This window comes from Sitophilus oryzae, unplaced genomic scaffold (genome assembly GCF_002938485.1).
Source record: "Sitophilus oryzae breed Bouriz unplaced genomic scaffold, Soryzae_2.0 scaffold_1583_pilon_pilon, whole genome shotgun sequence".
In the NCBI taxonomy this organism is placed as follows: Eukaryota; Metazoa; Arthropoda; class Insecta; order Coleoptera; family Curculionidae; genus Sitophilus; species Sitophilus oryzae.
In genome coordinates this window covers 292,924-320,145 of record NW_022146262.1, presented here as the reverse complement: position 1 = coordinate 320,145, position 27,222 = coordinate 292,924, and the positions used below count along the sequence as shown (strand labels likewise).

The window sequence follows — 27,222 nt, the reverse complement described above, 5'->3', positions numbered from 1 at the left end:
CTTGCAAGATTCTTGTAGACAGACAGATGCCAAAACCAAGACTGGACCCTGCAAGACTAACACCAAGACAAAGACTACTTATTAGCTACAAGATCAAGCCCAAGACCTAGAAAGTCTTGGTCTTGGTCTTTCATTTGCTCATCACTACTCATCACTGCTCATCACTACTTATTATTATTTTTTATTATTTTAGGAGACTGATATAAGAGCAGACAATCTTTCAGAAAAAACAGAAAGCATGAAAGACGATTTAAGAAAAACCCTATTTTTAGATAACCTTATATTTTTATTAAATGGAGAATTAGAAAAAGTCCAGATCAAAAGTTTACCATTTAAGATTTTTCGAAATAGAGATAACTCATGTTACGAATCCAGTTTCATTGTTTAGCATATATTACAAGCATATTCCGAACTATCCGATACTAAACACATACAGCAATAACAAGAATACAAGGGTTATAAATATTTTATCAATATCTGAAGTTTCCATAGTTACATTTAACAGGCATATGCCAATGATAGACGTTCAGTCAGTTTCAGTCAAATGCAAGTGAAATGGCGAAAAAGGGACAGGCAGTTCAGCTGCAAATAGAAGTGAATAATGACGAAGAATGGGAAAAACTTATACAAAGAGATGGACTTATCGGTAAATATTTCGAAGATGTCTGTAAAAGTATTGCATTGTCTAAGAAATAAACTTTAGTTGTAGATATTTATTCCGAATGGTGCGGACCTTGTTTGGGAATGCAGGCAAACTTGAAGAAAATTAAACTGGAATTGGGAGGCGACCTTTTAATTTTAGCTGTAGTAAGTAAGCAATTATTTTCCCTAGCCTTGTTAGGTTTTAAGAATGTAATTCATAGAAAATATTTTTACAGGCAAAGGCAGATGGCATTTCACGCTTATCCAGATTTCGAAATAAAAGTGAACCTACTTGGATGTTTATATCGGTGAGTAAATTAATTATAGTATACGCTTGGTGCATTCTCCGCCGGTGCTGCCACCGCCGGAGAATATCGTAAATAACGAATACATACAAATACACGGCTTAAATGGCGAGTAAACGAAAAAATTAGTATATAATTATTCTAAAAGTGTTAGAAAGTATAATTTGTGGGAATTCTAAAAAAAATAAAAAATATTTTGATATCTTCAGAAGGTCTAACTTGCATTATAATTTATTATTCCAGCTAAAAAAAATAGATGAGTTTAACTACGGTAGCGAGCATAGTTTTATCACCGGTTTTGCTAGTAGGGCATAATTGGAGCTATTTCGGCTATAACGAATTTTTTTAAAGGTACATAATTATAATTTTAGATGTTCATAAAACATTTAATCACTAGTTGATTAAAAAAGTATACCATTAATATTGCACAAATTATATTTCATCCTCTCATAGTATATGTCTATTTATATATAACTTTTTGATTATGGAACGAGCACTTTGTTTACTCACTTGTTTCGTCGAACTGCTTGAATCCATTTTCGTCTATGCATTTTTGTTATGGATCAAATCGGTGTAAGAAATAATGAAGCTTCATCATTTTATGCAGTTAACAGGAAAGGAAGCGTTTTGAGCATTTGATTTCATCTAGCTAATTTTTGTCACATAATTATAGGTTTATATCTAGTTTTAATTCTGTAATAATTAAAATATGTTTTAAACGTGTATCTTTTTGTTATCGTTGAGTATTTTTCTCTACAATCATTAATTTTTGTTAAATTAACAAAAGGTATATCACACAGCCACCCTAGATTTTTTCAAATAATAAAGATATACTGACGCAAAATCATAAAAATTAAAATATCTAGGAAAATCTTTGTCTGGGGGGTAGGCAACCTTAATAATATTAAAATAATAAAAATTCCCCATTGAACCTTAATAATAATAAAAATTCCCCATTGAACACCGGAAAAATATACTGGGTGTTCTATTTAAAATAAAGGAGTAACTTGCTTTTAAAGTGATTAATGTTCCTTATTAATTTTGTCTGACCCTGTATAACTTTTCTGGCCAAATTTCAATTTGGTTTAGCATAAAATGGTTACTATAATTATAATATCAGGCTATACAAGGTTAACTAAAATTTGGGTAGCTGTTATCGAAATTTAAAATTTACTCATCATTTTTTCAAAATGTGAAATATGTCAAAATCCTTAGATTTTAGGTATATGCTTCTTCAATAAAACTCACTTTTATTTTTTTCCTAGAATCCGAAAATCAATTAATATATAGGGTGTTCCATTAGAAAAAAACATAACTTTGATGTGTAACTTTTTTGGGGACACCTTGTATAATTCTATATCTATACTAATATATAAAATCCTTATGTGACTGACATACTGATTAATCACGATCCTGCTCAAACCACTCAACGTAAGAAGCTCAATTTTGGCATACAGGTTGATTCTAGGGTGTAGAGGTTCGATAAGAAGGGATTTTTCGAAATTCCAGTTTCAAGAGGGTGTAACCACCCCTCAAATATTACTATATTTTTTATTTAAAAAACGCTATTAACACGTATATTTATTTTGGTTTTTTACATATTTTAAGATTTTTTAAAAATGTATACAGGGTGTTTCGAAAAATCTGGTCATTGATTAATCAGGATCCTGCTTAAAGCGCTTGACGTAAAAAGCTGATTTTTGGAAAACAGATTGACTTTAGGGTGTAGAGGTTCGATGAGAAGGGATTTTTCGAAACTCGAATTCTAAGGGGGTGAAACTATCTCTCGAATATTAAAATATTTTTTATTTAAAAACCGGTTTTTCGGAAAAACTCTTAAACACGTATATTTTATTTTGTTGTTTTACATATTGTAAGATTTTTTTATAAATTTATACAGGGTGTTTCATAAAATATGACCATTGAGTAATCACGATTCTGCTTAAACTGCTTGACATTTAAAGCTGATTTTTGGTAAACGGATTGTCTGTGGGGTGTAGAGGTTCGATAAGGAGGGATTTCTCGAATCTCAAATTCCAAGAGGGTAAAAACGCCTCAAATATTGCAATATTTGTTATTTAAAAAACGGTTAGTCTTGCGGGAAAACGCTTGGACAAGCATAATTTATTTGGTTTTTTTACATATTTTGATTTTTTTTTAAATCACACAGAGTGTTCCAAAAAAGTTGGGTAATTGATTAACCACGATTCTGCTTAAACTGTTTGGCGTAAAAAGCTTGTTTTTGGCAAACGAATTTTCCGAAAGTCAAATTCCAACGAGATGAAACTACCCGTCAAATATTACCAAGTTATATAATAAAATTGCCATATTGTTTTTTTCTCGTGCTGACATAAATGTGAGAAAATTTTATCCAGTTTGTATGTCAATGGAAATTATTGCTTTGCTTTATCATCACCATTACAAATGATTAATTCGACGCGAACGAAGTCGCGGGTACACGCTAGTATTTTTATAAAATGCTTTCATTTAATCTACATAATATGCTGCCAAAATTTCATTTCGATATAATCTACCGTTCTCCTTGGAGCTTTCGGCGTATAAGTGGCGCCACCCTGTATTTATTTACTAGAACTTCAGTATAACTAGTTTCAGTATTTAGTATTTCTTATAATTTTTATACCTATCGATCTATTAATTTTACATATTTATTTTTCAGAAAGGAAAAATGGTTAATATGATGTTTGGAGCCGATGCTCCGAAACTGACCCGATTAATTACTGAAGAACTGAAAAAAGAACAACTGGCCCAGGATGGACAGTCTACGGATAGAACTCCTATGGAAGTTACTGATCTCTCCGATGAGGAACGTGTTAGATATGATGCCGCTGAATCCATTCAACGCGAAATAAGGTAATAGTCTAATGCCGGGTCCAGACCATGGCGACAAAAATTAAACACGATTTTGAGACAAAGATAAGACAAACTTGTCACAAAAAATGGAGACTTCTGACAAGACAAACTTGAGACAAATTGTCCACACCGCAATAACAATAGTACAACAAAGTAAAAAGTTTAGTTGTTGCGAATGAGTTTTATTAACCATGTGTGATTTTACTGCTCTCCTACTACTGTTGGCAGCACACGCCCATTGGCGTAACTACAGGCGGGCCAAAACTAAAGATTCTATTTTTTTTAACAGTGGAAGGTATTGTTATAAAATTTTATTTAGGAATCTACCTAACAGAGACACATTAAATGTAAAAAGGAGAGGTTTTAGTTTCAACCAGTGGCGTAGATGAGATACGCATCGGGTAATTAAAAAAAAATAGTACGCTACTGAAAAATAAAAATTTCATAGTTTTTTTATTTACTCGGTTTATTTCCAACTACACTTACACCATATTGTCACAATTTAAAAATAAATAAAATTATTAATCTTCTTCTTTGAGTGCCATATGCTATGCCGCACGTTGGCGATCATTCGTCTGTTTTATGGTTATAAATTATAAAGGGCATAAATTAACATACATACATAACATAGTATGTGTTATGTGCATCTTTAGCTCCCTTTATCACTTAGATGTGAATTTAAATAGGCCAAGGTTAGAGTTACACACCTTGAGTAACTTTGGTAGTTTTTACTATTAGCTCCTTAAATAAATTTTTAAAAAATTATAAATTTAAATTAGACATTTTTTATCATTAATAATAAAATTGTTACACTTAGTAATTCGCATATTTAAGGTTCGCATTAAAAAATATATTTATTTTTAAATTGTGACAAAATGGCATTAGATAGGAGAAAGTTGCAAGAGACATTTTTTCTTGAAAATAAACGGAGTAAATAAAAAACTCTGAAATTTTTATCATTATCAGTGGCGTACTATTTTTTTTGAAAAAATTACCTGATGCTTATCACATCTACGCCACTGATTGAAACTAAAACCTCTTCCTTTTACATTTAAAGTGTCTTTCTTAATTTTATAACGATAGCTTCAACTGTTAAAAAATTATTAAAGAATATCTTTAAAAACTTAATTTAACACCCTGTATATTTAAGCGTAAGAGGTATTTCCGACCCATAGTGTCCTATATCAAAATTAATATTTCGACGTCCCTCATCATTCCCCAAAAGCATGACCGACTTACAGAAATCACCCTGTATTTTGATGTTTTAGAGAAAAAGAAGAGAGGAAAATAGCAAAGGAACTACTCGAAAGAAGGACGAAAGAATGTGATACTATACTGACCAACGTGCCAAATTTTGGCATAGTTCTGATCTTTCCATCCGCAAAGGATAAATATAAAGAAGTTTTACACGATATATTGGACGAGGCTGGCCTTGTCCTTCAACAAACTGAAAAGGTACAAGAAACTATTTTCACATATTTTTCTTTAAACTCTTCGTAAAACTCAGGTTCAACTAGATGAAAATATCCTTCAAGAACTTTGTTATTTTGCAAAATACGATGAAGAATTTCCGGAGGATTATCTAGAGGACTTGCTAGCCGAAAAAAGCGCATTTTTATTGTTGAAAGTAGCTGCTAGAGCAGACATTGAGGACATAGATGACGCTATCCTCACAATGGTCTACGGTAGCTCAAAACATCCTCCGGGCGATCCAGAATGTGTCGCCCGAAGTCTTATTTTTGTCGAAGAAGATATTGAAGGGCAACGTAGAAATAGAGAAATAAATAAGAAAAAATAATACAAAACAAAATTACTTTCAGCTGTAAAAGAAAAAAATGGTATATGGGTACCTCCGACGCCGGAGGTACGAGCAACTGCTTTGAAATTGTTCTTCCCAAAAGTCACTCAAGAGTTCCATATTCCCGATCCAGAACCGGAACCGGAGCATATCGCTGTAGTTTTTCCTCTGAACAAAAAAGATGAGGTAGAAACAAAAATTATAACAAATAAATATTGTATAATCGAAGAAAAATGGCGTCCAGTTGGCTTGAAAATGACGATCGATGACGTTTCCCCTATAATTTTACGTACAAAATGACAGCGATCTTCATTTCCGATTTATCTCTGACGCCGTTTTTTTTTCGATCGTATGGTACTTAACGTATTGTGGTTAAAGGCTTATAATTGGGCTCTGCACGATATACAGGGTGTCCCAGGCTGAGCGTCCATTAAAAGTTTATAGAAAACTACAATATCTAGATTGGACATTTTTTGCACATCATTGTTTCACAACTAGATCTATTGATTGAAAATATTTTCAATATGGCGGCACTTCCGTAAATACCGGAAGTCGACAGCAACTTTCTTATTTTAAATGGGTACCTCCATTTTTTATTACATACTTAATTCTCTGTAAAATTTTATTAAAGTAAGTAAAGTAAAGTAATTTTGGTATTAAACACTCTATACCTAACATAAACCGTTTCTGAGAAAAGAAATATTTAAAAATCGTTTTAAGTTATTTAAGATTTAGTTTTAAAGCGTATATTTTTTTGATTTTAACCTATGCCTATGACTTTAAACGTCAAATAATAGATCTGGCCATGTCATATTGTAACACTTCGTTCAAAAAGCAGTATGTCATCGATCATCATTTACAAGCCAACTTTGCGCTTTTTTTTATCATACGGTATATTATTAATAATATGAACTATTAGATATCACTAAAGAGCGAAAATACGAGATACATTTTTATAAATACACTTATTAAACTCTTACGGCAGGCAGCATTTATAATATAGGAAATTAAAATAATTCGTTTTCTGACAGATGGAAATAAATTGTCTGACTGTTTGACACTAATGTCAAAGGAAGCTAGATAAAATCAAGAAAAATATACGTTGTAAAACTAAATCTTAAATAACTTAAAAACGTTTTATTTTTTATGTATAGAATATTGTTTTAACTTTTATACATCAAACAATTTACATTAAAAACTTTCTTTACACAAATTTGAACCGTATTAACTTATGATATAAATATTCCGAGACCGAGATTACACCAAGACGTATAGTCTCCTACCGATGAGCATAAAAAGAGTTATTTTAGGCTCATCGGTAGACTACTTAAGCTTGATTTGCATGCATCCGTTGACCAACGATACGATGACACGATATTAATTTTATTGGTTGAATCTAAAGACTTCGATTGGTTAGAAACGCTTAACCAATCGAAGCCTTTAAACTCAACCAATAAAATTAGTATCGTATCATCGTATCGTCGGACAACGGATGCATGAAAATCAAGCTATAAAAAGACCGACTTAAAAAGTTAGTTTAGTTAATAGTCTAAGTAGGTAGGTTTTTTCTCTGCAATGCAGTCTTGAGAAAGACGAGAATATACGTCGAAACATCCACAATTTTTTAAATAAAGGGTTTTCCATTTCCTGGTCGCCATTTCTTAGCAATTAATACTAGTAGCTACTATCTAAATATGTACCACGTATTCAACAACATTTCAACCGACTGAGATTTTTACTCTTTAGTTCCAAATAAATAATATGAATTTACTCGGAACTAAAGAGTAAAAATCTCAGTAGACCCTTATGTAGACCAATTTAGAGATAGTGGGCCATCCTGTAGACACTCCTATCATAATTGATTTAACGCGTCTTAAATATCACATACTGTACTTCGTCATTAAATCTAAACTACAATATAACTGACACAGGAATGCATACTCCAATTATAATCGTTTTTGATCATAAAATACTCCTTTTTTGCTAGGTGTTTCCAATTATGCACCAATTCCCAAACGAGATTATGAAACGAGGATTCTTTAGCACCGAAAATGCAGAAGATACTCGATTAATAGCAAAATCATTGAAACAATTAGAGAAACTGGAGGCTGCTAACCGAACTTTGTAAACCTTTTCTAAGCTCCTTTCTATTCGAAAAAATCTCCATTTTTTTATTCCAACTCTACATTATTTACAGCTCGGAAAAACTAGTTCTCCAGGTATCGAAGCGAAAAAGCGAGTGCATTTTTGCCTTTGCCCAACTGGATCCGATATACATGTCTCCTAATGTGAAGGAAGGCAAAGCAGAATGTGAAAGATTTTTCCCCGAAGGTTATGAGGATGAAATAGAAGAGGATGACGAGGAAGAAAAAGAAATGGAGGATGTAATCGATGAGGCACCGACAGCTGAGGAAAATCTTGGAGAAGGCGTAGAAGGTGCTTTTTTGTTGTTTTATTTTTCAATAATAAAACTAAATTATCGATATTTTAAGATGAAGAAATAGAAGGAAAAGAGATAAGCGGTGAAGTAATTTCTGGAGAGAATATAGAGCAATCAGAGAGTGAAATTGATCAAGGAGAAAACGTGGGTGAAAGCCCTAAAGTTGATGAAGGTCCTAAAATTGAAGAAGTTCCTAAAGCCGATCAAGCTGATCAGGGCGATCCAGTTGTAGATCCTCCCATTCAAAATGAAGAACCACCAATGCCGCCTATAGAGGAACAAGCTGCCACTTAAATTTTTATATTTGTATATGCAAAATAACTTCACTAATGTATTTCTATAAAATTTGCAAGAGCCATTTGAGAATCCTTACATTGTAGTTTATTTTATATTTTAAGTATCATAACATTTAAGTAAACATTTACTTGTTATGTAAAAAGTCTTTTGTTGTCGATCTCAACCGATATCTCCCTTAAAAAAATATCCAGACTCGTTTGTGTCGAGAAGTTGGCAGTTCTTCTAAGGCATCTCCTACATCTCTGTTTCTCTGTTAACTTGACAGTAAGGGTATAAACATAATGGAGGCAGGTTTCCGCTTACCGGCAACCAGCGCCGTCTCGCGCTTATAAGCTTGAAAAATTAAAGCGTGTTGTCAAATCGTTTAATTTACAGTTAAAGCAGGTAGCTACAGCGTTCATCTGCGTTCTCGCTTTTACCAGAACGAAAATTTAATTTATTTCTGCTTTTGCACGCGCCGACGGCGTTTGAATATGGATAAGGATTTACTTATAGCGACAGTATTTGAAAAATACACCTATTTGGGACAACCTTAAAGTAATAAAAACCCTCTCTTCCAGAAGTATAAGTTGCTTATGATTGCATCAATTTTTGATTAATCTATATTCCACTTTTTCAAAAATATATTTAAAGGTCTTTTGAGTCATTCGTGTGTATTGAAAAACTCTTTCATTATCATTTTTTAATTTTTGAAATATATATGGGGAGTATGATAATACAAGACCAGACCATCTACCAAACCAGACCATCTAACGTCAATACGTAATATAGTTTTGATTTCAGGACAGTTCTTGTATTTTTAATATTTTTTTTAAGAAAAGCTAAAAAAATATATTTTTTATTTATTTATATCGATCCTAAGATCGATTTTATCTTAGGATTATGTAAAGTGATCTGGTTCCGTTTAAAAAAAATCATCCCGATCCACTCACACTTTTTTGAAAAACAAACCCAAACCAAACTTCTACAGGGTAGTAGAAGTTAAAATATTTTCCTGAAATACATCCTAGTACATACTTTAGGTTAGCACTTAAACAAAATTTCCAAGTTTTTTATTCTAAGAGCTACAGATGCCCTTCGCATTATTGCCCGATCCTGTATAAAGAAGTGGTTTACTACGATGCAGTATAAGTGATGATTTAATATTATCAAGGATGGAATTCTGAAATTTAAATAGTTTCGTAGATTTTTTTTTATTTTCCTTAGTAGTGTTACTAGATTAATAAAAAATACTCAAAGTCCCGGTCTCATACCTGTATATTAAACCTAAGCCATGTACCACGTGTTTCGCTCATACAATCATCATCAGATCTAAGAGGAAAGAACCCAAATAAATAATAAAAAGGTAACTTACTAAAATACAATTGAAATCACACCACACACGTTCACATTTTATATATTAAAACAACACTGAGATGAGGTTGACGTGTCCGGCAAATATTTGTCAATAAAACCTAAGAGGAACAAAAAATAAAAAACAAAACACAAAAATAAAATAAACATAGTGGGAGATTTAAACACAGGGCTCCTAAAGTAGAGACGGAGTGTAAATTTTGCATAAAATATTTTCCAATGTTGGCATGGCAGCCAGTGGCGTCGCTGAGAGGTGGGGCTGGGTGGACCGTGGAAAAAACGCTTAAAGTTTCGGAAAGTTTATCTCTTTCCGTCGTCGGAAGCAAAAAAATACAAAAAATAAAGAAAAAACTATTTGAAATATTTAAATTCAACTATTCGAGAACACTTTAGTTTTTTAAAACAGATACGTCTACAAAAATCGTTGACGTTCTGTTAAAATGACATTATATCAAGTTAAACTTCAAAATTAACAATTACTACCTGATAACAATTACTTAATAAGGTAAAACCAAAAAGCCCCAATAATCTATTTCCTTATCTGTGGTCAACTAATGTAAAATAACTTTAATTTTCTCAGTTTATTGTTTACTTTTTATGGTTTGTTGATGTTTGTAGTCAATCGTAGTTAATAGAATCCTTAAAAAATAGAAGATATTTGTTGTCAAAAAAGTTGCAAAGCAGTAGGTTAATCTAAAAAGTTCGAAAACGACAGTTGTAAATAGAGATCGAAGAAGTTAAAGAAATAAAGTAAATTCAACTTGATTTCCGTCTCAAGTCCAATTATCTAAATACAATGAAATTAAAAAAAATACAACTTTCTGAAAAAAGCTAAATCAGCATAAATATCTTTTGATTGTAATTATACCGTCTGATCGAAAAAAAAATGCGCCCAGTTGGCTTAGAAATGACGATCGATAATATTCCCGATATAAGTTTACTTAACAGCAATCTTCACCTCCACATCACCCCTGACGTCGTTTTTTTTTATTGTAGGGTATTTACACCTTTTTTAGCTTTTCATAAAAACTAATCAACAACTATGATATGGTAAATTATTTGGCCCACCCGAATAAAACCTGGTCCCAGTACAAAAAAACACGTCAACAGTCCCACACTGAAAAAAATATCTGGCGACGCCACTGATGGCAGTTCTACACTTTGGTACGATTCTGTTTCAAAAAATTCATTCTTAGCAATTTCAAATCAAATATTACTCAGAGAACTCAGAACTCAAAAAACATCTCAGACTTCTTTGAAGCAAAACCATCAAACAAGACTCAAATTTAGGAATATATTAATAAATAGCAACACAAACTAACTTTTTGTAGGTTCGCCTAAATGAGGGAATGTTGGATGAGTTACTATTTTTCTCCGAAAACAAATTTCCCAAAAGAACTATCGAAGATTTTGTTAACAACAAGATATCGTTTGCTCTGTTGCTTCGACGAACCAACGAAAATCTTTCCGGCCAAATCGATGACATAGTATTGCAGATGGTGTATGGAAACTGCAGAAAACCGCCAGGAGATGAAAAATCGCCAGCTTTCAAATTGAGAAAAGTGGAAGTTGAAGACAATCCTGACCAAGTGTTGCTAGGTAAATATAAAATAATTAGCATTTCTGAAATACTAAACTGGTTCAAAATAATTTAGGTATTTGGGCTCCATCAAATGCTCTCTGCAAGGCTGCAGTATTAAAACTACTATTTCCGAATATTTGTGATCCAAAAAAGATTCCAGTCATCAAAGAGATTCCTCTTCATGTTGCAGTGGCTTATGATGCTTTTAAAAGTATGAATATGAAATATAAATATACCGCGTGTCAAACGTGGCTTACCCCTATAACTCTCTTATTTTTTCAGATAAAAACGAGATTTAATATGTTAGTATACGACATAAATTAAGATTGATTAACGCAATGAATTGTTTTTGGTCACTTCCTGTTTTATCAGAAATTACTACAACTAGAGCTGTTGATTTTCAAATGGTACCCTCGGTTTGTATATCTATTTTATTCGATACAAAATGACACTCTGAATAGAATAACATATGATATGTCAACTTTTGACATTTTCGCATATGGTTTATTTGAAATTGTAACATGCGGTTCAGAACGACAATTTGACTCGAAATGCCAAGTGTGTGGTACCAAATTATTCGTAAAAAAATGTTTTTTTTCTAAATTATCTAATGAGCCACTCTTGTTCTTGATGCCCAAATCGTATGTTTACGATATGGGCATCCTTTAACCGGCCATTATAAGACACGAAAAACATTAGTCGATCAAAACTATTTTTCTAAGCCTTCTTGATTGAAAATTAGTGTTTTTAACACCGCCATTGCACTTTGGATTAATATTTAAAATACGATTTTTTTTAAACGAAAATGTCAAAAGTTGACATATATGCCATTCTATTCAGAGTGTCATTTTCTATCAAATAAAGTAGAAATATACCGAGGATGCCATTTAAAAATCAAAAGTTGTAGTCATTTCCGGTGAAACAGGAAGTGACCAAAAACAATTGATTGCGCCAATCAATCCTAATTTATGTCGTATACTAGGTAATATACCAAAATATTGTTTTTTTTTTATCTGAAAAAATAAAAAAGTTATAGGGGTGAGCCACTTTCGAGACGCACACCCGGTATTTTGGATATAAAGTAACTAAAATCCTAAATGTGTTGTTTTAGCAAGAGATGTATTTGATCTTTCTGAAAAATATCCCGGTGTGGTAATGAGTTTTGGCTTTTTTTCGAGTGATATTCCAGGAGATGCAAAATTATTAGGCAAAACAACAGACAAATTTGAAAGCAGAACATCTCCAGTAACGTAGTAAGTTTACATTCTACATTAAAATTATTTAAATCTAAATATGTTCCATAAAAAATAACTAAGATTATGTAAAGCAAATTTTGCATGTAAATATTTTCTTTAAAAAAAAATTGGATATATTTTCTTTTGGAAATGTATAGGCGTCTCAATTTATATTTTAAATTGGAATATAACTTCTGAAGAATATCTTCTAATTATCAGTATACTCAATAGCGTTATACAGGGTGAGTCTTAAATAAGTGCAAATATTTTCAAGGGTGGTATATTTCGACCACAGAAACACGTCTATGAGGTTTTTTTCGCTAAAAAAAAGATGTTGAAAATCGTGCATTTCCTTTTAAATTTCCCTGTATATTTCTCGAAAACTTTTTAGAACTGTGTGTTCACCGCAAATTTTTCCAAGGTATAATTTCTTAATCTCTGATATTACCATAGTTACGGCTTTACTCTATGGTTACGGCAATAAAAGGGATGCAAATACAGAAAAATTCCGGTAGCTCTCAAAATTTAAAAAAAAAATTCTTTTTAAATTTTCAAACTTAAATAACTAGGTTATTTTGTACTTGAATTTTGACATCTGGAAAATGGTAAAGAGAAAATATAGACACCAATTTTCACCCAAATATTGACTTGGTACTTCAGAAATTATTTGGAAAAAACCGAAGTACCTATAAATGAAACTTCTACACCCTGTATTTCCGAATTTAAGCATTTTATGGCATACATTTATACAAACTTTTTTACTTACTTTTATCTGCGGAATATGCTGACGATGTTTCCGGAATACAGTTCGGACCACCCTGTATAGTCATGCATCCGAATTTCGGGCGTTTTTGTAAAAGCCAACTCTCCCTCTCTGTCTTTATTCCTACAAGAGGAATGTAATCAGGTCAGGTGATGTGTGAGGTTTGTCTTAATAATTCCCTGCCTTGTGCTTCATGTATAAGCGTGTGCAGTGGCTTGTGGGTGATCTTTGATAGCTGGTCTATCCATCGGGAGGGCGAGCGGCATCGTGGTCTTCTTTCCGGAACCTTGCCCTGTATAATAAGTTTTTCCATACAGTCAGTATCCCTCCTCATAACGTGACCGAAATATTTAAGTATACGTGACTGTATAGAAGTTGAGAGGCTAAAAACCAACATGCAGCTCAAAATTCGTAAAAAGTTAAAAAAGTTTATTATTTTTTTTTTTATTTTATGTTTCATTATCGAATGTAGTAATACCACAAGATGTTTCGGGATTACCGAATAATACTTTTACCTGACACGAAATGCGTTACCCCTCCTTCGGAGTCGTAATGTTGGCGGTATCGCATTGAGTGGCAGGCAAAAGTATTAGGTAATCATAATCCCGAAACATCGAGTTGTATTGAAAAAATTATACAACGAAATAAAGTACATAATATATCCTTCTTATTTTGCCATTTTGTAATAATAATTGACGGGATATTTTGTGGAACCCAGACGAAATGACTTCTGAATTAATATCTGTTATTATTTCAAAAAATGACAATTACAATATGACCACCAAGCGATAATCACTTAAATGATTATCACTTATTAATCACATCCTTCTATATTGGAAAAATATACATATGGGGAAATTAAAACAACTTTCGTTGCACGTCATCAATGACACCATGCGTCGTCTTATGGAGTTTGCTGGTAGTCGTGTTGTGATTTGCAACCAAAGTTATTTTAATTTCTCTATAGAGTTGTATAATCCCAATTATCAAAAACTATGAACCAGTACAGTTCTTTCATAAATATTTTGATTTTAGCGAAGAAAAAATTGTAATCCAACTTGCAAAAATCAATCCCGATGCTTTTGGCGAATTTGAGGAACTTGGACCTTCATATATGAGTAGAGATGTTGACATTGGCGAGCTCGATTGCAAATACTTCTTTCCGCCAGGTTACAATGTCCCAGAAGCGGAGATCATTACATATTTAAAAAAGAAATCCAGAAAGAAAGGTATATTGTTGGACATCGCCCAAATTGTGTAGTAAAGTTGACATTTTAGGCAGAGGAAATAGAACAAAAGCACAACCAGATCAAGTTGACGATCAAGCTCTCTCTGTCAGAACGGAAACTGACACTTCCGGTACAATTGATATCAATGCAGAAGAAACTGGGGAGGAGGTGGGTGCTACGGATGATGTCAATAACGAAAGTGAAGAAGAAGAAGATGCTGATGGATCAAAAGACGATGAAGATGAGGAAGATGGAAATAAAGAAAACGAAGAGGGAATAGATGGTGTTGATAAAGCAACTTCGCCGGTTGCAGAAAATGAAGATTAGTTTATTTACGACAAAAGTAACGTTTAAGTAATATAGTTGTATTAGATATTTCTATATGTTTCGTATCTATTAAAAATTAAAACCCCTAGAAATTACTGCTATAAACAAATTGTAAAACATGTTCATGAAATAACTGTTTATATTTTCTAGTCTAGATAGGTATAAGCACTACTCATATACTACTATAAGCACTACATACACTACAAAAGATTATTTAGCACTATAAAATATTTTATTAGAGGTACAAATTCAAATATTTATTTTAACATTTATTTTACTGTAAACTATTAACATTAATAAATAAAAAGAATATATATGTATATTTCATAATGGTTTTTATTATGCATAATACCTACTGTCTATAAATACTGTTTGATTCTTTGTGATTGCTTATAACACTGTTTAAAACGGTTAAAAATAACAAAGTTAAAAAACGGTTAAAAATTCACAAAGCCAAACTTTTCCTAAAAGAATTTCTAAGTTCAAACTTAAATTAGCGTTTAACGTCTAGCGTTTAACGTCTAGCGTTTAACGTCTTGCTGCTAAGGATAATGTGGATGGGGTCTAGTTTGTTTATGCGGAATCCGAACCGCGGTCATCGACCATATCAAGGTCACCCTACAAACTTGGCAAGTGGTAAAAAAAATATAAATAAATATAAATATAAATAAAAAAATAAATAAAAAATTCACGGATTTTGCAACATGTGCAACCATCATAGGCGTATTGAAAATACCAGACACAATTCGGCGGTTGTCGACAATCACCAGTTTTAGTATTGAAAATACTTCTGGCCGCGTTTATATGGAACCCATATTTGAAAAAACGACATGCTAGAAGCAACATGTGTTCAATAACCTGCCTGTCAACACGTACTTAAGTCGATAGAGCCTGCATTGATGAGCGAACAGAGTCCCATAAAGTTATTCACTTAAAATTCAGTGGTGTAACTAGATTTTTTTTGCGAGCTGTCATTCTTGAAATATGACCCAAACTTTTTTTTAATGAGATACCCTCTATATTATGTTTTTGTTTTATTTGCCTTGTTATGGGCTTTCTAAAAATATTATATAATCTATACTTATTTTCATAAGCAAGATGAAAAAATGCATTATTTTACTTTTTGACATAGGCGAATGACAGCCATATATACAGCTCCCGGCGAAACACTAGTTTCGCCACTGGTTTCTACGTAAAATACTTTACAGGACACAGTTTTCACCTTTTCGATAAGTTATAAGATAACAAAAATACGAGGCGAGTCAAAAAAAGCAACAATTTCAAATTCGCCCTGTATTGTATCTCTACTCATAAACGAGAAACCTCAAAAAACACACAAAAATGGGACACCCTGTACACCTTGTTGTAAACTATTTATAACCTTTTTTTTTAATTTTAAGTAAAATAAGTTTAGTTTATAATTATCTATATTTGGAACTATTTTTATCATTTATTTGTTACATTCACGTTTAACAGAGCATCTTTTTATACATTTTCAGATAATTATTTTAGTAAAGCGTTAATTTGAATTTACATATCTATACTTACACAAATGCACCTTACGTTGACAATTTAACATCGATTAGGATGAAAATGCTAATAGGTGACGTCAAGTGTCTTAAAAAGGAGCAAAATTGTTTGCAACGAAAACTATTTGTACTCTGTTAATTTCATCACCTCGTGCAATTTATAGATTTTCAAAAATATAAAACTTTTTTTAATATAATTAGTCACTTTATAAAATTTATGAATTGAAGGGCTTATTGTAATAACATGACAAGCCACAACCAGAAATCAGTTTTACTAACTATTAACTAAATCAGTACTGGGAGAATTTTCAGATCAGGGGCTTGGAACACCCTCAAAATACCACTCCTGCAACTCCCAGTGAACGATATGCCAAGAATGTATAACTTTGAGAAACACCTCAATGTAGTATTGAGCAATAAAAAGGATTGGAAGAGAGAAACGTCTGCTCAGCAGTTAAAAGACCATACCTTAACTTGGTATACTCATGCTGGAACCAATGCCGGAACAGGGATCGGAGTATTTGGGCCGAGAACTAAATACTTCGAACCAATGGGCACCTACCCTAGCATCCTACAGGCAGAAATCTACGCTATCGAAATATGCGTACAACTTATCTTAGAACTATCGGAAACAAGAAATAGCCATCTTATCTAATAGTCAAGCAGCGTTAAAAGCGATCAACTCAGTATCAATCAATTCGAATTTGGTCAAAGAATAGCATATACAGTGAATGCTACGTTTTTTAGAGAACGGTTTTCAAGACATGTTAGAAAAGTTAAATTTAGTTATAGCCAATTCTTATCTTTCTTGACTAATTTCACTTAGATTGCATGGTATTCTTATTCTGTTACGATTTATAATTTATAAAAAGTTAAAATATATTACTAAACGGTTCTTTACAATTTACATTACACAAACTAAAACTTAAAAAAATAATATCACTACATACACTTTAAGTTATTTTAGAAAATATTCAAAAAATCCGCCATTGTTTTGAGAGTTGCATCTTTTTAAAACTGAATTACTACCTATTCTCACAGAAGGACCGGTCGACTTAATTAAACTTTTCTCGTACTGCCACTTCGAGTGTCTCTCTTAATTCATAAGTTCTTTTGTAAACCTTATTGTTAATCATACCGCATAAAAAATTCTAAAATGGATAGATCAAGTGATCGAGGAGGCCCATGCAATTAGTCTACCTCTTCCTATCCCTGCGTTTGCATAATTATGATATAAATAATTTTTAACATTTCTTTCATTATGGGGGTGGTTTGGTTGTGATGGGGGGTGGTGATGACACACCATCCTAAGGAAAAATCAATGAAAGTCATGTTTGAACCACTCTATTGATGCGCGAGTATCTACACGATTTTCTTCATTCGAAAAATTCATATTTACAATTTTTGTTTATTTTAGTTTACAAAGTTTGGATGTGACAGCTTCACATTTATGAGAGCAAAGACGATTGAACTTGTTTCCATGGCTAACTAAGTGAAATTGTTTAAAAATGATAAGAATTGGCTATAACTCAGTAATTTTTCGAAGAAAATATATTATAGCTTATATCACCAAAAAGCTTAAAAAATGGCATTTTTTATGAAGTCATGGCCAACTATGGTTTCCATTTAAAAAAAAAACATATATTTGTATCATATGTCAAAAATGACAGGCTTTAGAAAAAAACGGAGGACACAATCTCATTAAGGATGTGATTATCTACAACTTTTATCTAACTATAAACTTTTTGTCTAAAATAGCTTTTAATGGAATTAGGGACAATTTTTAAAATAGCCGAAATTTGTTTTTTTTTTCGCAATATCTAGTAAGCCATAAACTTTTTGAAAAATCTGAAAGGCGCATATTTATGACCCCACAAAACTGCAATTGTTTCCCCATTTACCCGACTCTCTATCACCAGTAGTTTCCGAGATACCCATAGAGAACATCGTAAAAAACTCACCCTGTAGAAGCTGAATAAATTAGGCAAAGGAAACAGAGTCCTCCTACTCTGGGTGCCTGTTCACCAAGAGATAGAAGGCAACGAAAAAGCAAATAATCTAGCTAGAAAAGGAGCGAATACACCACTAACTGGACCAGCACCGTTCTGCTCAAGTGGTAACCAACTAAAAGCGGAACTCAAGAACTTGGAAGACTCCATCAGCAACCTGGAATGGGAATCTTGCAACGGTCTATGACACTCGAAAAAGTTTCTGAGGGCTTACGACAAAGATAAATCAAAGATCTTCCTGGATTTAAGTAAGAACAATCTCCGGATTTTCACGGAGTTTTTTAACAGGACAGCGTCACCTCAATGAACACCTTAGTAGATTTAAATTAAGAAAAAACGGCGAATGCAGATTCTGTGGGGAAAATGGGGAAACACCAGAACACCTCATCACTGAGTGCGCCGAGACAACAACCAGTCGTACCATGATCGTTGGTACGACTGATATTGGAGATGGGGTATCCGTAAAACCGTCCCGTAAAGACCGTCCCGTAGATCCGTAAAACCGTCCTAGATACTGGCTTTTGTCAAAGCCCTGGGACTATATGATGAGTTATAACTCAAGAAAGAGGAACACAATAGATCTGTAAGATCGCGGTGATTAACCCTCTCCCCCCACGCATTCTAAATTCTAAACTACTAACTAGTGTTCTTTAGGCTTTTATCCAACAAATTTGTTATATAGATAAATACCGAGATAAATACATAGCGAGTTAAATTGATTAATAATAATTAAATTTACACATTTTTTCGAAAGTGCGAAGTCTAATAATTCAGAATTATGGATTTGTGGCATATCATGTTATTACAATAAGCCCCCTTCAATTGCAGAACAAAAACCAGAAATACTTACCACTTCTTTTACACATCAATATTACAAAAGATATATGATATATGTATTATTCATAAAACTGCTTGGAATATTAGAACTTACATCTAATTGTCGGTAAGTGCATTAGCACCATAGAAAATGTTCGACTGATTTGGATATATATTTTAAATGTAAATACTGCTAATAAAGCTTTTAGAGAACGAAAATGGTAATGTTGCGGAAAATTTAAAATTAAGGTAACATCAAAAGTTGTTTTTCTGTGGAATTTTACATTTGTCTCTTCATGAATTTGTTTTCGAACAGTTTGATGTGCTCTATCAAAACACTGCCAAAACGTATCAAGTAAAACATTATATCTAGACGAAAAAGCGGAGAGTTTTACTTGAACTGCGTAAGGCCGGAAGACCTTCTAGAGAACTACTAGCAGTTCTTGGTCGAATTCCCAAAGAATATAAACACAACCAAACTTATTTTGAGTATGGAATCATCTATGATTTTTCATAATTTTTGAAACGTATAAACATTTTGTGTTTATGAATCTTCTTTGTCCTTGCCAAAGGCTTTTAATGAAAAGTAATGCATACGAGCCCTAACAACTATGTTGGAACAATCAGTTACTTTGCAAACAACATACCAGTTTACCGAAATTATTTTTTTTTTTTTTTAATTGTAATAAATTTGAAATTAACAACATTTTTTATGATGTATGGAATTATTTTTACGGTTTAATTATATATTTTATGTTGATTACTATTTAATTAATTGTTTGATAATCGAAAAATGCTGAAAATTAAATATTGGATCATGTTTTGATTTTCCTCGCGTTTCTTGAGTTTTATGAGCCTGGCGCGAAGGGGGCTTTGAAATAAAACATACGAGTAAGTAGTGTGTTGTCAACAAGAATTGTCACTGGTCATATGAGTATTAATAATTAACAACTGTCAATTTTATTACGAGTAAAATACAATAATTGTACGTGGAAGGCATACTGATACAAAAGTGCGAGAAATTATTATCCATGAGTACCATAACGGGAACACAATGCGTGAAATTTCTAGTGCATTGACTGCAACAACAACTACTGGTTTTTAATATAATTAAGAAATATGGTGAAACTGCCAGTATTGATGTTCGTGGTAAAAGCTCAGGCCGTCCAAAAGCTGTTTCTCAAAGGAGTGTAAGGCATTTAATTAGAATATGTAAGTTGGGAAGAAGAAATACACTACGAGAAGTAACCGCAAGATGGAATACAAGTCTTAAGTTTTTATAAGGTATGTTTGATAGGTTAGTGATAGATCAGGTGCACGGTGGCGTAGAGGTAGAGGCTCTCGTCTACCAATCTCAAGATAGTGGGTTCGAATCCCACACCCAGCATTTCATCAGCCGACTATTTTTATTAAAATAAACATAGTTTGGGTACCTATGTCGACTCAGCCTTAAATGAGTACTTGGGATTCACAATCCTAAGGTAATAATAGGCGGCTGAAGCGTAGTGCTAGCCACATTACCTTCCTTGTATACCGAACGGCTCTAGTATGGCAAGCTGTAACTTGCTACTCCCAAGGCGTTAAACGCTATATACGGGAGCTATTATTATTATTATTATTATTTTTGATAGGTACTTCTTTGCGGTTCAAATTTTCTATTTTTTAACTTATACGAGCAGCCCAAAAAAAAACCATTGTTGACGGAAACTCAAAAAAGGAATCGGTACATTTGGGCCAAATCCAAACTTTTGTGGACCAAACATAATTGCAACAGATTCGATGTATGTGTGGGAGATTACCGAAAGCGTGTGATTCGAGAAAAAAACAGAAGCATTCCATAAGGATTGTCTCAAAATAACTGTAAAGTTTCCTCAGGGCATCATGATATGGGCTTGTATGTCGGCGAAAGGAACCAAACCTAACGCAACCAAATATCAAGATATCCTTGAATATTCGCTTTTACTAAGTGACTAACAACAACTTCGATTATCAAACAATTAAATAAGTAGTAATCAACATAAAATATATAATTAAACCGTAAAAATAATTCCATACAATCAGAAAAAAAAGTTATTTTTATATTTACAATTAAAAAAAAAAATAAATTAATTCGGTAAACTGGCATTTTATTCCCAAAGTAATTGCTTGTTCCAACATTTAGTTGTTAGGGCTCGTATAGCAATAAAAAAATTAATTAGTACCCAAAATAAACACAGTGGTATTTTTTGATTTCTGAAACGAAATGAGATTTAAATTTTTAATGGTCAAAAATCAGAAACAAACAGAAAATAGATAATTTTAATAATCCGTGTTGCCACCTTTAGTCCTTATGCAAACTTCTATACGCGCTGGCATGCTTCTTATTAAATTATCAACGTTGTCTTGGGATATGTTTTCTCATTCTGCTAATCCTGCATCAATAAGCTGTGCGAGATTTCCTGGATTGTTTCGACAAGCTCTAACCCTTTTGTTGGGCTGAGCCCACAAGTGTTCGATCAGGTTTAGATCTGGTGAACATGCAGGCCAGTCCAAAACTATAACACCTTCCATTTCAAGACATTCTCTAGCCACTCTGCTGGTATGGGGAGGTGCATTATCGTGCATGAAGTTAAAATTATCCCCAATTGCAGCTCTCCAAAGTCCGAGCCAAACTCCAAAGCCTAACGATTGGTTTTAGTTTTCATGTTGAAAGCACCAATTTAGCCGGTCAATTTTATTTTACCGAGATAACTGGTGGGACCCGTCTACTGTACAACCCTTCAGCACGAAGCCTTTTTTATGGTTTCAACTAAAACGTTCATGGGAATATTCGTAAATATCCGGCCTTTTATAATATTATCCAATAAAATTAGTTACTTACGTTATCGGCATATCAATAAACTACTAACTTAAGTAGAAGTTAAGGAATAAATGTTATATTCTTTTCTTAAGGCTGTCCACGTAGAAATGAAAAACGCTTGCAATTACACGTAATTTAATTTCAAGATTGATTTTTGTAAAATCGTTCGACTTTTTGACGCAACAACAAATCGAATTATGTCTGGTTCTCGTAATTTTTATCAATCAGAGTGAATTTCTGAAATTGGGCAACAAGGTCGTCAATCTAAATTATCGACTTTTCTATTGTGTTACACGCAAAGGAAAAATGGAATAAGCTAATTTTCTTAATTCGTGGCCAGAAAATTACGAAGTTAACTATGTGCAAATTTGACAAATGTAAGCAATTTTATTCAAAAACGTTTTATTGTTATTTTATTCATTGTTCTAGCTCGTGATAAAGAAAAACGTTTTATTTTTCAACAGGAACTAACCACAATATTTAAAAAGCAATGGCAATGGCAAATATTAATTGTTATTGGCATACAGGGTCCAGCGATAGTGCGTCGGTCATCTGTAGCTCCTATAATAAACAACTTAGAAATTTTGCATTGTATTGTATGCAAACCCAAAGTATGTAACGTATAGTATGTAATGTATAGTTTTGACATCAGGACGTTTCTTGTTTTCAATATTTTTTTAAAGGCTGAAAAATATATTATTTTATTTATTTATTGGCTCAACTTTCGTTTAGCTGAAATCTGTTATATAAAAAATGACTAAATATGCGTTCTAGAAGGCGTTAGGAGTACAAATATACAAAAATTTTCCTGCGGAAATGCGTCATTTCCATTTTTCGGACTTTAGTATAGCCGAAATCTGTTACAACAAAACTCGTCTTCGTCTTGTGTTTTAGACATTTTTCTAAACAGAAAAACACAAAAAAGTGCCTGCAGAATTTTTTTATTTTTATTTTACATAAAAAAATGCTTCGACTTTAGAATAGCCGAAATCAGTTACATGAAAAATGAACTTATATTTGTTTTATACGTAAAGGTGAGCAAAGAAATACAAAAAAATTCCTGCGGAAATGTGTCAGTGTCATTGTGTGCACTTTGTTTTTCATACATTTTTCAGTTTAAAAGCTTACGGGACCCGGGAGCGAATAGGGGTGCTGGGTGGGGTAAAACATCTTTCGGAGGAATAACAATTTTTGTAGAATAGATAATATAGGTTCTTGTAAACTATAAGTACCTCGGAATGTTGCACTTATTCTTGTTTTTTATTAAAGCTTTACTTAAACAGGGCTGAATCAAAACAAACAATCATTGGATCATGCAGTTTTCTTTTATATTTTAATAATTAACTGTGATTTTGCAAAAATATTATTAGATTGGTTAGCATTTTAGACACTTTTAAATGATTTTTTTTTGGTTCAAAAGTGCCCCAAGGATTTTTATTCTTTTAAACTGTTCTATAAGCATAGGACTTTCTGCCAAAAAAAAATTTTTGCTAAATTCGTGGGTACTTATACTTTACAAGGCCCGATAATATAATAAGGAACAAATGGAAAATGAAAATCAAGCATTTCCGCAGGAAATTTTTTATTTTCCTGCATTTGTAAACGCTTCTAAAAGGCAACAATATATTTATTTTTTATATAACTGATTTCAGCTATTCTAAAGTATATTAAATTTCCTTAGAAAATGGATACAGTTTATTACTGCAGGAAAATTTTTATTTTCCTCAATTCGTGAATGCTTCTAAAAGGCAAAAATATATTTATTTTTTATATAACTGGTTTCAGCTATTCTAAAGTCTAATAAATTTCCTTAGAAAATGAAAACAGCTTATTTCCGCAGGAAAATTTTTGTGTTTATATGTTCAGAAAAATATTAAAAATAAAAAGTGCGAAATTTGGAAATTACGCATTTCCGCAGGAAAATTTGTGTTTTCCGTGGTTCATAGTAGCTTTTTAAAGACAATTTTTTTTTCTAATAACTGATTTCAGCTAAACGAAAGTTGACCCGCCAAAAATGCAATAATATACAGGGTTGTTCACCACTTACGACACGGAGTATTGTAGTTAAATGATAAAATTTTTACAAATTGTAAGTTTTGGGTTCGTTGAAGAACTATTAGAGCTACAATTTAAAAATATTTTTACAAGATACAGAGTGTCCCAAATAAATAAAAAATATCAAAGTTATATTTTTTTAAATAGAACACCCTGTATATTATTACATTTTTAGTTTCTACGATTAAAATAAAGGTAGATTTGATTAAGGTTTGTTACATTTAAACCTTACCGTTTTTGAAATATTTTCAATTTTGTGAAATTGCAGTAAAAATTTTAAGGCTTCATTTCTCCAAGGGTATCAAAATTTTTAATACTAAATATTTACTGAAGTTTATTTATTGATCAGTTATTGGTGTTGCAATAATAAAAATAATACTACCTTATACAGAGTGTCGAAAATTTTATTTTAAATAATTATTAGCTTTAAACGGTAATAACTTGTTTAATTTAAATGGAACACCCTGTATATTTTATGAGAATCAGATGCACAATTTAATTGTCTATCAAATTGTATTATACCATTTTTACCTATCTCTTTAAGTTTCCGTTGAAAATGCATTTTCTTGTAATTTAGAACTTATTTATCAATATACCCATGGAATACTGACATTTTAGATTAGTTTTAAAGATGTACCAAATTTTTAAAGACTACAGATACTAATATTGTCGATATAATTCGTTTATTTCATTAAAAAATAAAAAAAACTGTTTAAATATTTGTTAAAAAGGACCAATTAATATGATTCCAGTATTCAAACTACATTAACTGACTGTTTGCGTTGATTAATAATAATTGCCCCAAATACTAAAAAACTGAGTTTTGTATGTGTATTAGACAGTGTGGTAAAAAGTAACACCTGAAAAGGATATTTAATTTTTTAATAAATGCTTATTTATAACAACAGAGACGTTCATTTTCATAACTTATTATTATATTTATTTCTGATTCAAATCCACATTTATTTAGAATAATTTATTAACAAACACAATTAAGTATGTAATTAATTAGTATTTGGGCGGAAATAATTTTGTTATATTTAATTAATCGTATTAGAGTTAAGAAGCTCTTAACTCACTCATAATGCGTGAGTTAAGAGCTTCTTAACACACTGACGTAGATAAAAATATTTAATAAAAACGACAAATAAAAAGAATTCAAATTAAACATAAGTAAATAAATCAAACGAAAATTACTTCAATATTTGCCGACATATCATCGAACATATTAAAGATATACGTATCTACAATTGCCTATATAACAAAAAATATACGATTAATGAACTATTTAAACAATGGAAGTAAAAAAGCAATGTCGCCTCGGTCCTCGGTTTGTTATAGCTTGTATCTAAAAAAACATTTAAAGGAATAAATAAATAAATGTAGTATTATTTGTTTTATGACAGATAGAATATCAACGATAAATATCCCCTTCTAAATATAACAAACATTTTTTGGGGGAGTAATAGTAAACATTGTTTTTATACAAATTTTCTGCCGGATAAAAAATATGATAATTAACTTATTGTAACTGTTATCGGGGGCTAGGCTTTTGAAATCAAGTTTTTGACCTAACTATAATCTAATTATAATCAAAGTTATATTTCTTTTGTCTCGAAATCCTGTAAAAAACTTACTGTAGAACGGGAGGAAATTAAGAACACTTGGTTGTAATATGCCTCAAGCCTTTATCACGATAACCGGAATTATCACGAAATGACCGGCCCATCTATCATCAGATAAAACAAGCTATAGGACTATTAAAAAATAGTAAAAGCCCCCTTGGCATGATTACGCATATATGCTGAAGAATTAAAACATCTTGATCGAAACAGATGCGTTAAATGGTGTATATTTAACGCATCTGTTTAACAAAATATACAGGGTGGCCCATCGAAAACATTCCGCAAGGCATAACTGCCAGAGTAATTTTTTTTTCAGAAAATTCAAAAACATGTCAATTTTGTTTGTGAGGGGGACAACTTTTACCCCAAAAATGATTGCAAAATCTTCAACCCTCTAAGCGGGGGTGTCATCCCCCAATTTTTTTCAAATGGAAAGGGGTGTCAAGTGGTACCGCAATGAAAAGAACTATTACTAACTATTTTATTAGCCTCCACTATGGAAGATCTTCAAGAACTGCTAAATAAGATAAATAGTGTGGGACAACAGTACGGGCTACATATTAATACTTCAAAAACTAAAACTATGGTGATTAATAGACAAATCCAAAATGTTAACCTCACTGTAAGCGGCGAGATCATTGATCAGGTAGATAGGTTTAAGTACCTCGGCTTAATATTATATTGTTATCAATAACAAATGGGACTGCGATGAGAAAATTAAAATTCGAATCAGCATGGCCTAAGCAACGTTTCGAATGCTTCAGAATATCCTCCTACAACAACGCTTACCATTATATCTCCGTCTAAGAGTGATTCTGTGCTACGTATGGCCCGTCCTGTTTTATGGCACGGAAAACATGATCAATGTATGGAAACATGGTCAATCAAAGTAAAATTCCTAAATCGCATCGAAGCGTTTGAGATGTGGACTACCCGCAAACTATTTAAGATTTCGAATATAAATCACACTTCAAACGAAGAAGTCAAGTGGAAAGCTAGTGTCAAAAGACAGCTGCTTAATATAGTAAAGACCCGGAAAATATCATAATTGGGGCACATTTTGAGAGGAACTCGCTACGCCATCGCCATTCCGAAACTGGTCCTGCAGGGCAAAATTCAGGGTCAAAGAGGGCCAGGAAGAAAACAGCAGTCATGGCTCCGGAACTACAGGGATTGGAGCGGGATACCGGACGGATAACCATATTCCGTCGGACAGAAGACATTGCCCTTGCAATCAATTGAAGACAGTGTATACCCCAGCGTGCACGATTCCATATGGGACCGGAAGAAGAAGAATAATAATAATAAAAAGTTTTATACCAATTTAAATATGAACAATTGTTGTGCCCTGTTATCTCTAGTGCTTTTAATATGTCCCCTATCAACCATATGCCAAGAATATAAAAATGAAACTTTTCTAATCTTCTATAATTTTTTCATTCTTTTTTCGATTTAAGTTTTGAGAAACACCGGGAAACACAGATAAAAAAACAATATTGCTCTAAAA

The 27,222-nt window shown here is 32.3% G+C and overlaps 1 protein-coding gene across 3 annotated transcripts; it reads left to right on the top strand.

Moving 5' to 3' along the window:
• The first annotated feature begins 260 nt into the window (after window positions 1–260).
• LOC115879656 lies at window positions 261–15,103 on the top strand. 3 transcript variants are annotated; one of them, XM_030896569.1, is made up of 10 exons: window positions 261–646; window positions 704–807; window positions 879–950; window positions 3,625–3,818; window positions 5,087–5,273; window positions 11,038–11,305; window positions 11,362–11,499; window positions 12,400–12,541; window positions 14,322–14,515; window positions 14,565–15,103. In XM_030896569.1, the coding sequence occupies exons 1-10, from the start codon at window positions 556–558 to the stop codon at window positions 14,840–14,842; spliced, it is 1,668 nt and encodes a 555-aa protein (XP_030752429.1). In that variant the 5' UTR covers window positions 261–555; the 3' UTR covers window positions 14,843–15,103. The 3 variants fall into 3 exon arrangements, with proteins under 3 accessions (XP_030752429.1, XP_030752428.1, XP_030752430.1); XM_030896568.1 differs by lacking the exons at window positions 11,038–11,305; window positions 11,362–11,499; window positions 12,400–12,541; window positions 14,322–14,515; window positions 14,565–15,103 and adding exons at window positions 5,326–5,584; window positions 5,639–5,802; window positions 7,604–7,740; window positions 7,814–8,052; window positions 8,109–8,428; XM_030896570.1 differs by lacking the exons at window positions 261–646; window positions 11,038–11,305; window positions 11,362–11,499; ... (1 more) ...; window positions 14,322–14,515; window positions 14,565–15,103 and adding exons at window positions 5,326–5,584; window positions 5,639–5,802; window positions 7,604–7,740; window positions 7,814–8,052; window positions 8,109–8,428 and having other exon boundaries at window positions 704–811.
• The last annotated feature ends 12,119 nt before the right edge of the window (window positions 15,104–27,222 follow it).

What these genes read in the sequence shown, in the direction of transcription:
- LOC115879656 (XM_030896568.1), top strand. Translation starts at nt 556, where the DNA reads ATGGCGAAAAAGGGACAGGCAGTTCAGCTGCAAATAGAAGTGAATAAT. An exon ending in CTACTTGGATGTTTATATCG is followed by an intron (nt 951 to 3,624) that starts GTGAGTAAATTA and finishes TTTATTTTTCAG; the next exon opens with AAAGGAAAAATGGTTAATAT. An exon ending in GAGGCTGCTAACCGAACTTT is followed by an intron (nt 7,741 to 7,813) that starts GTAAACCTTTTC and finishes CATTATTTACAG; the next exon opens with CTCGGAAAAACTAGTTCTCC.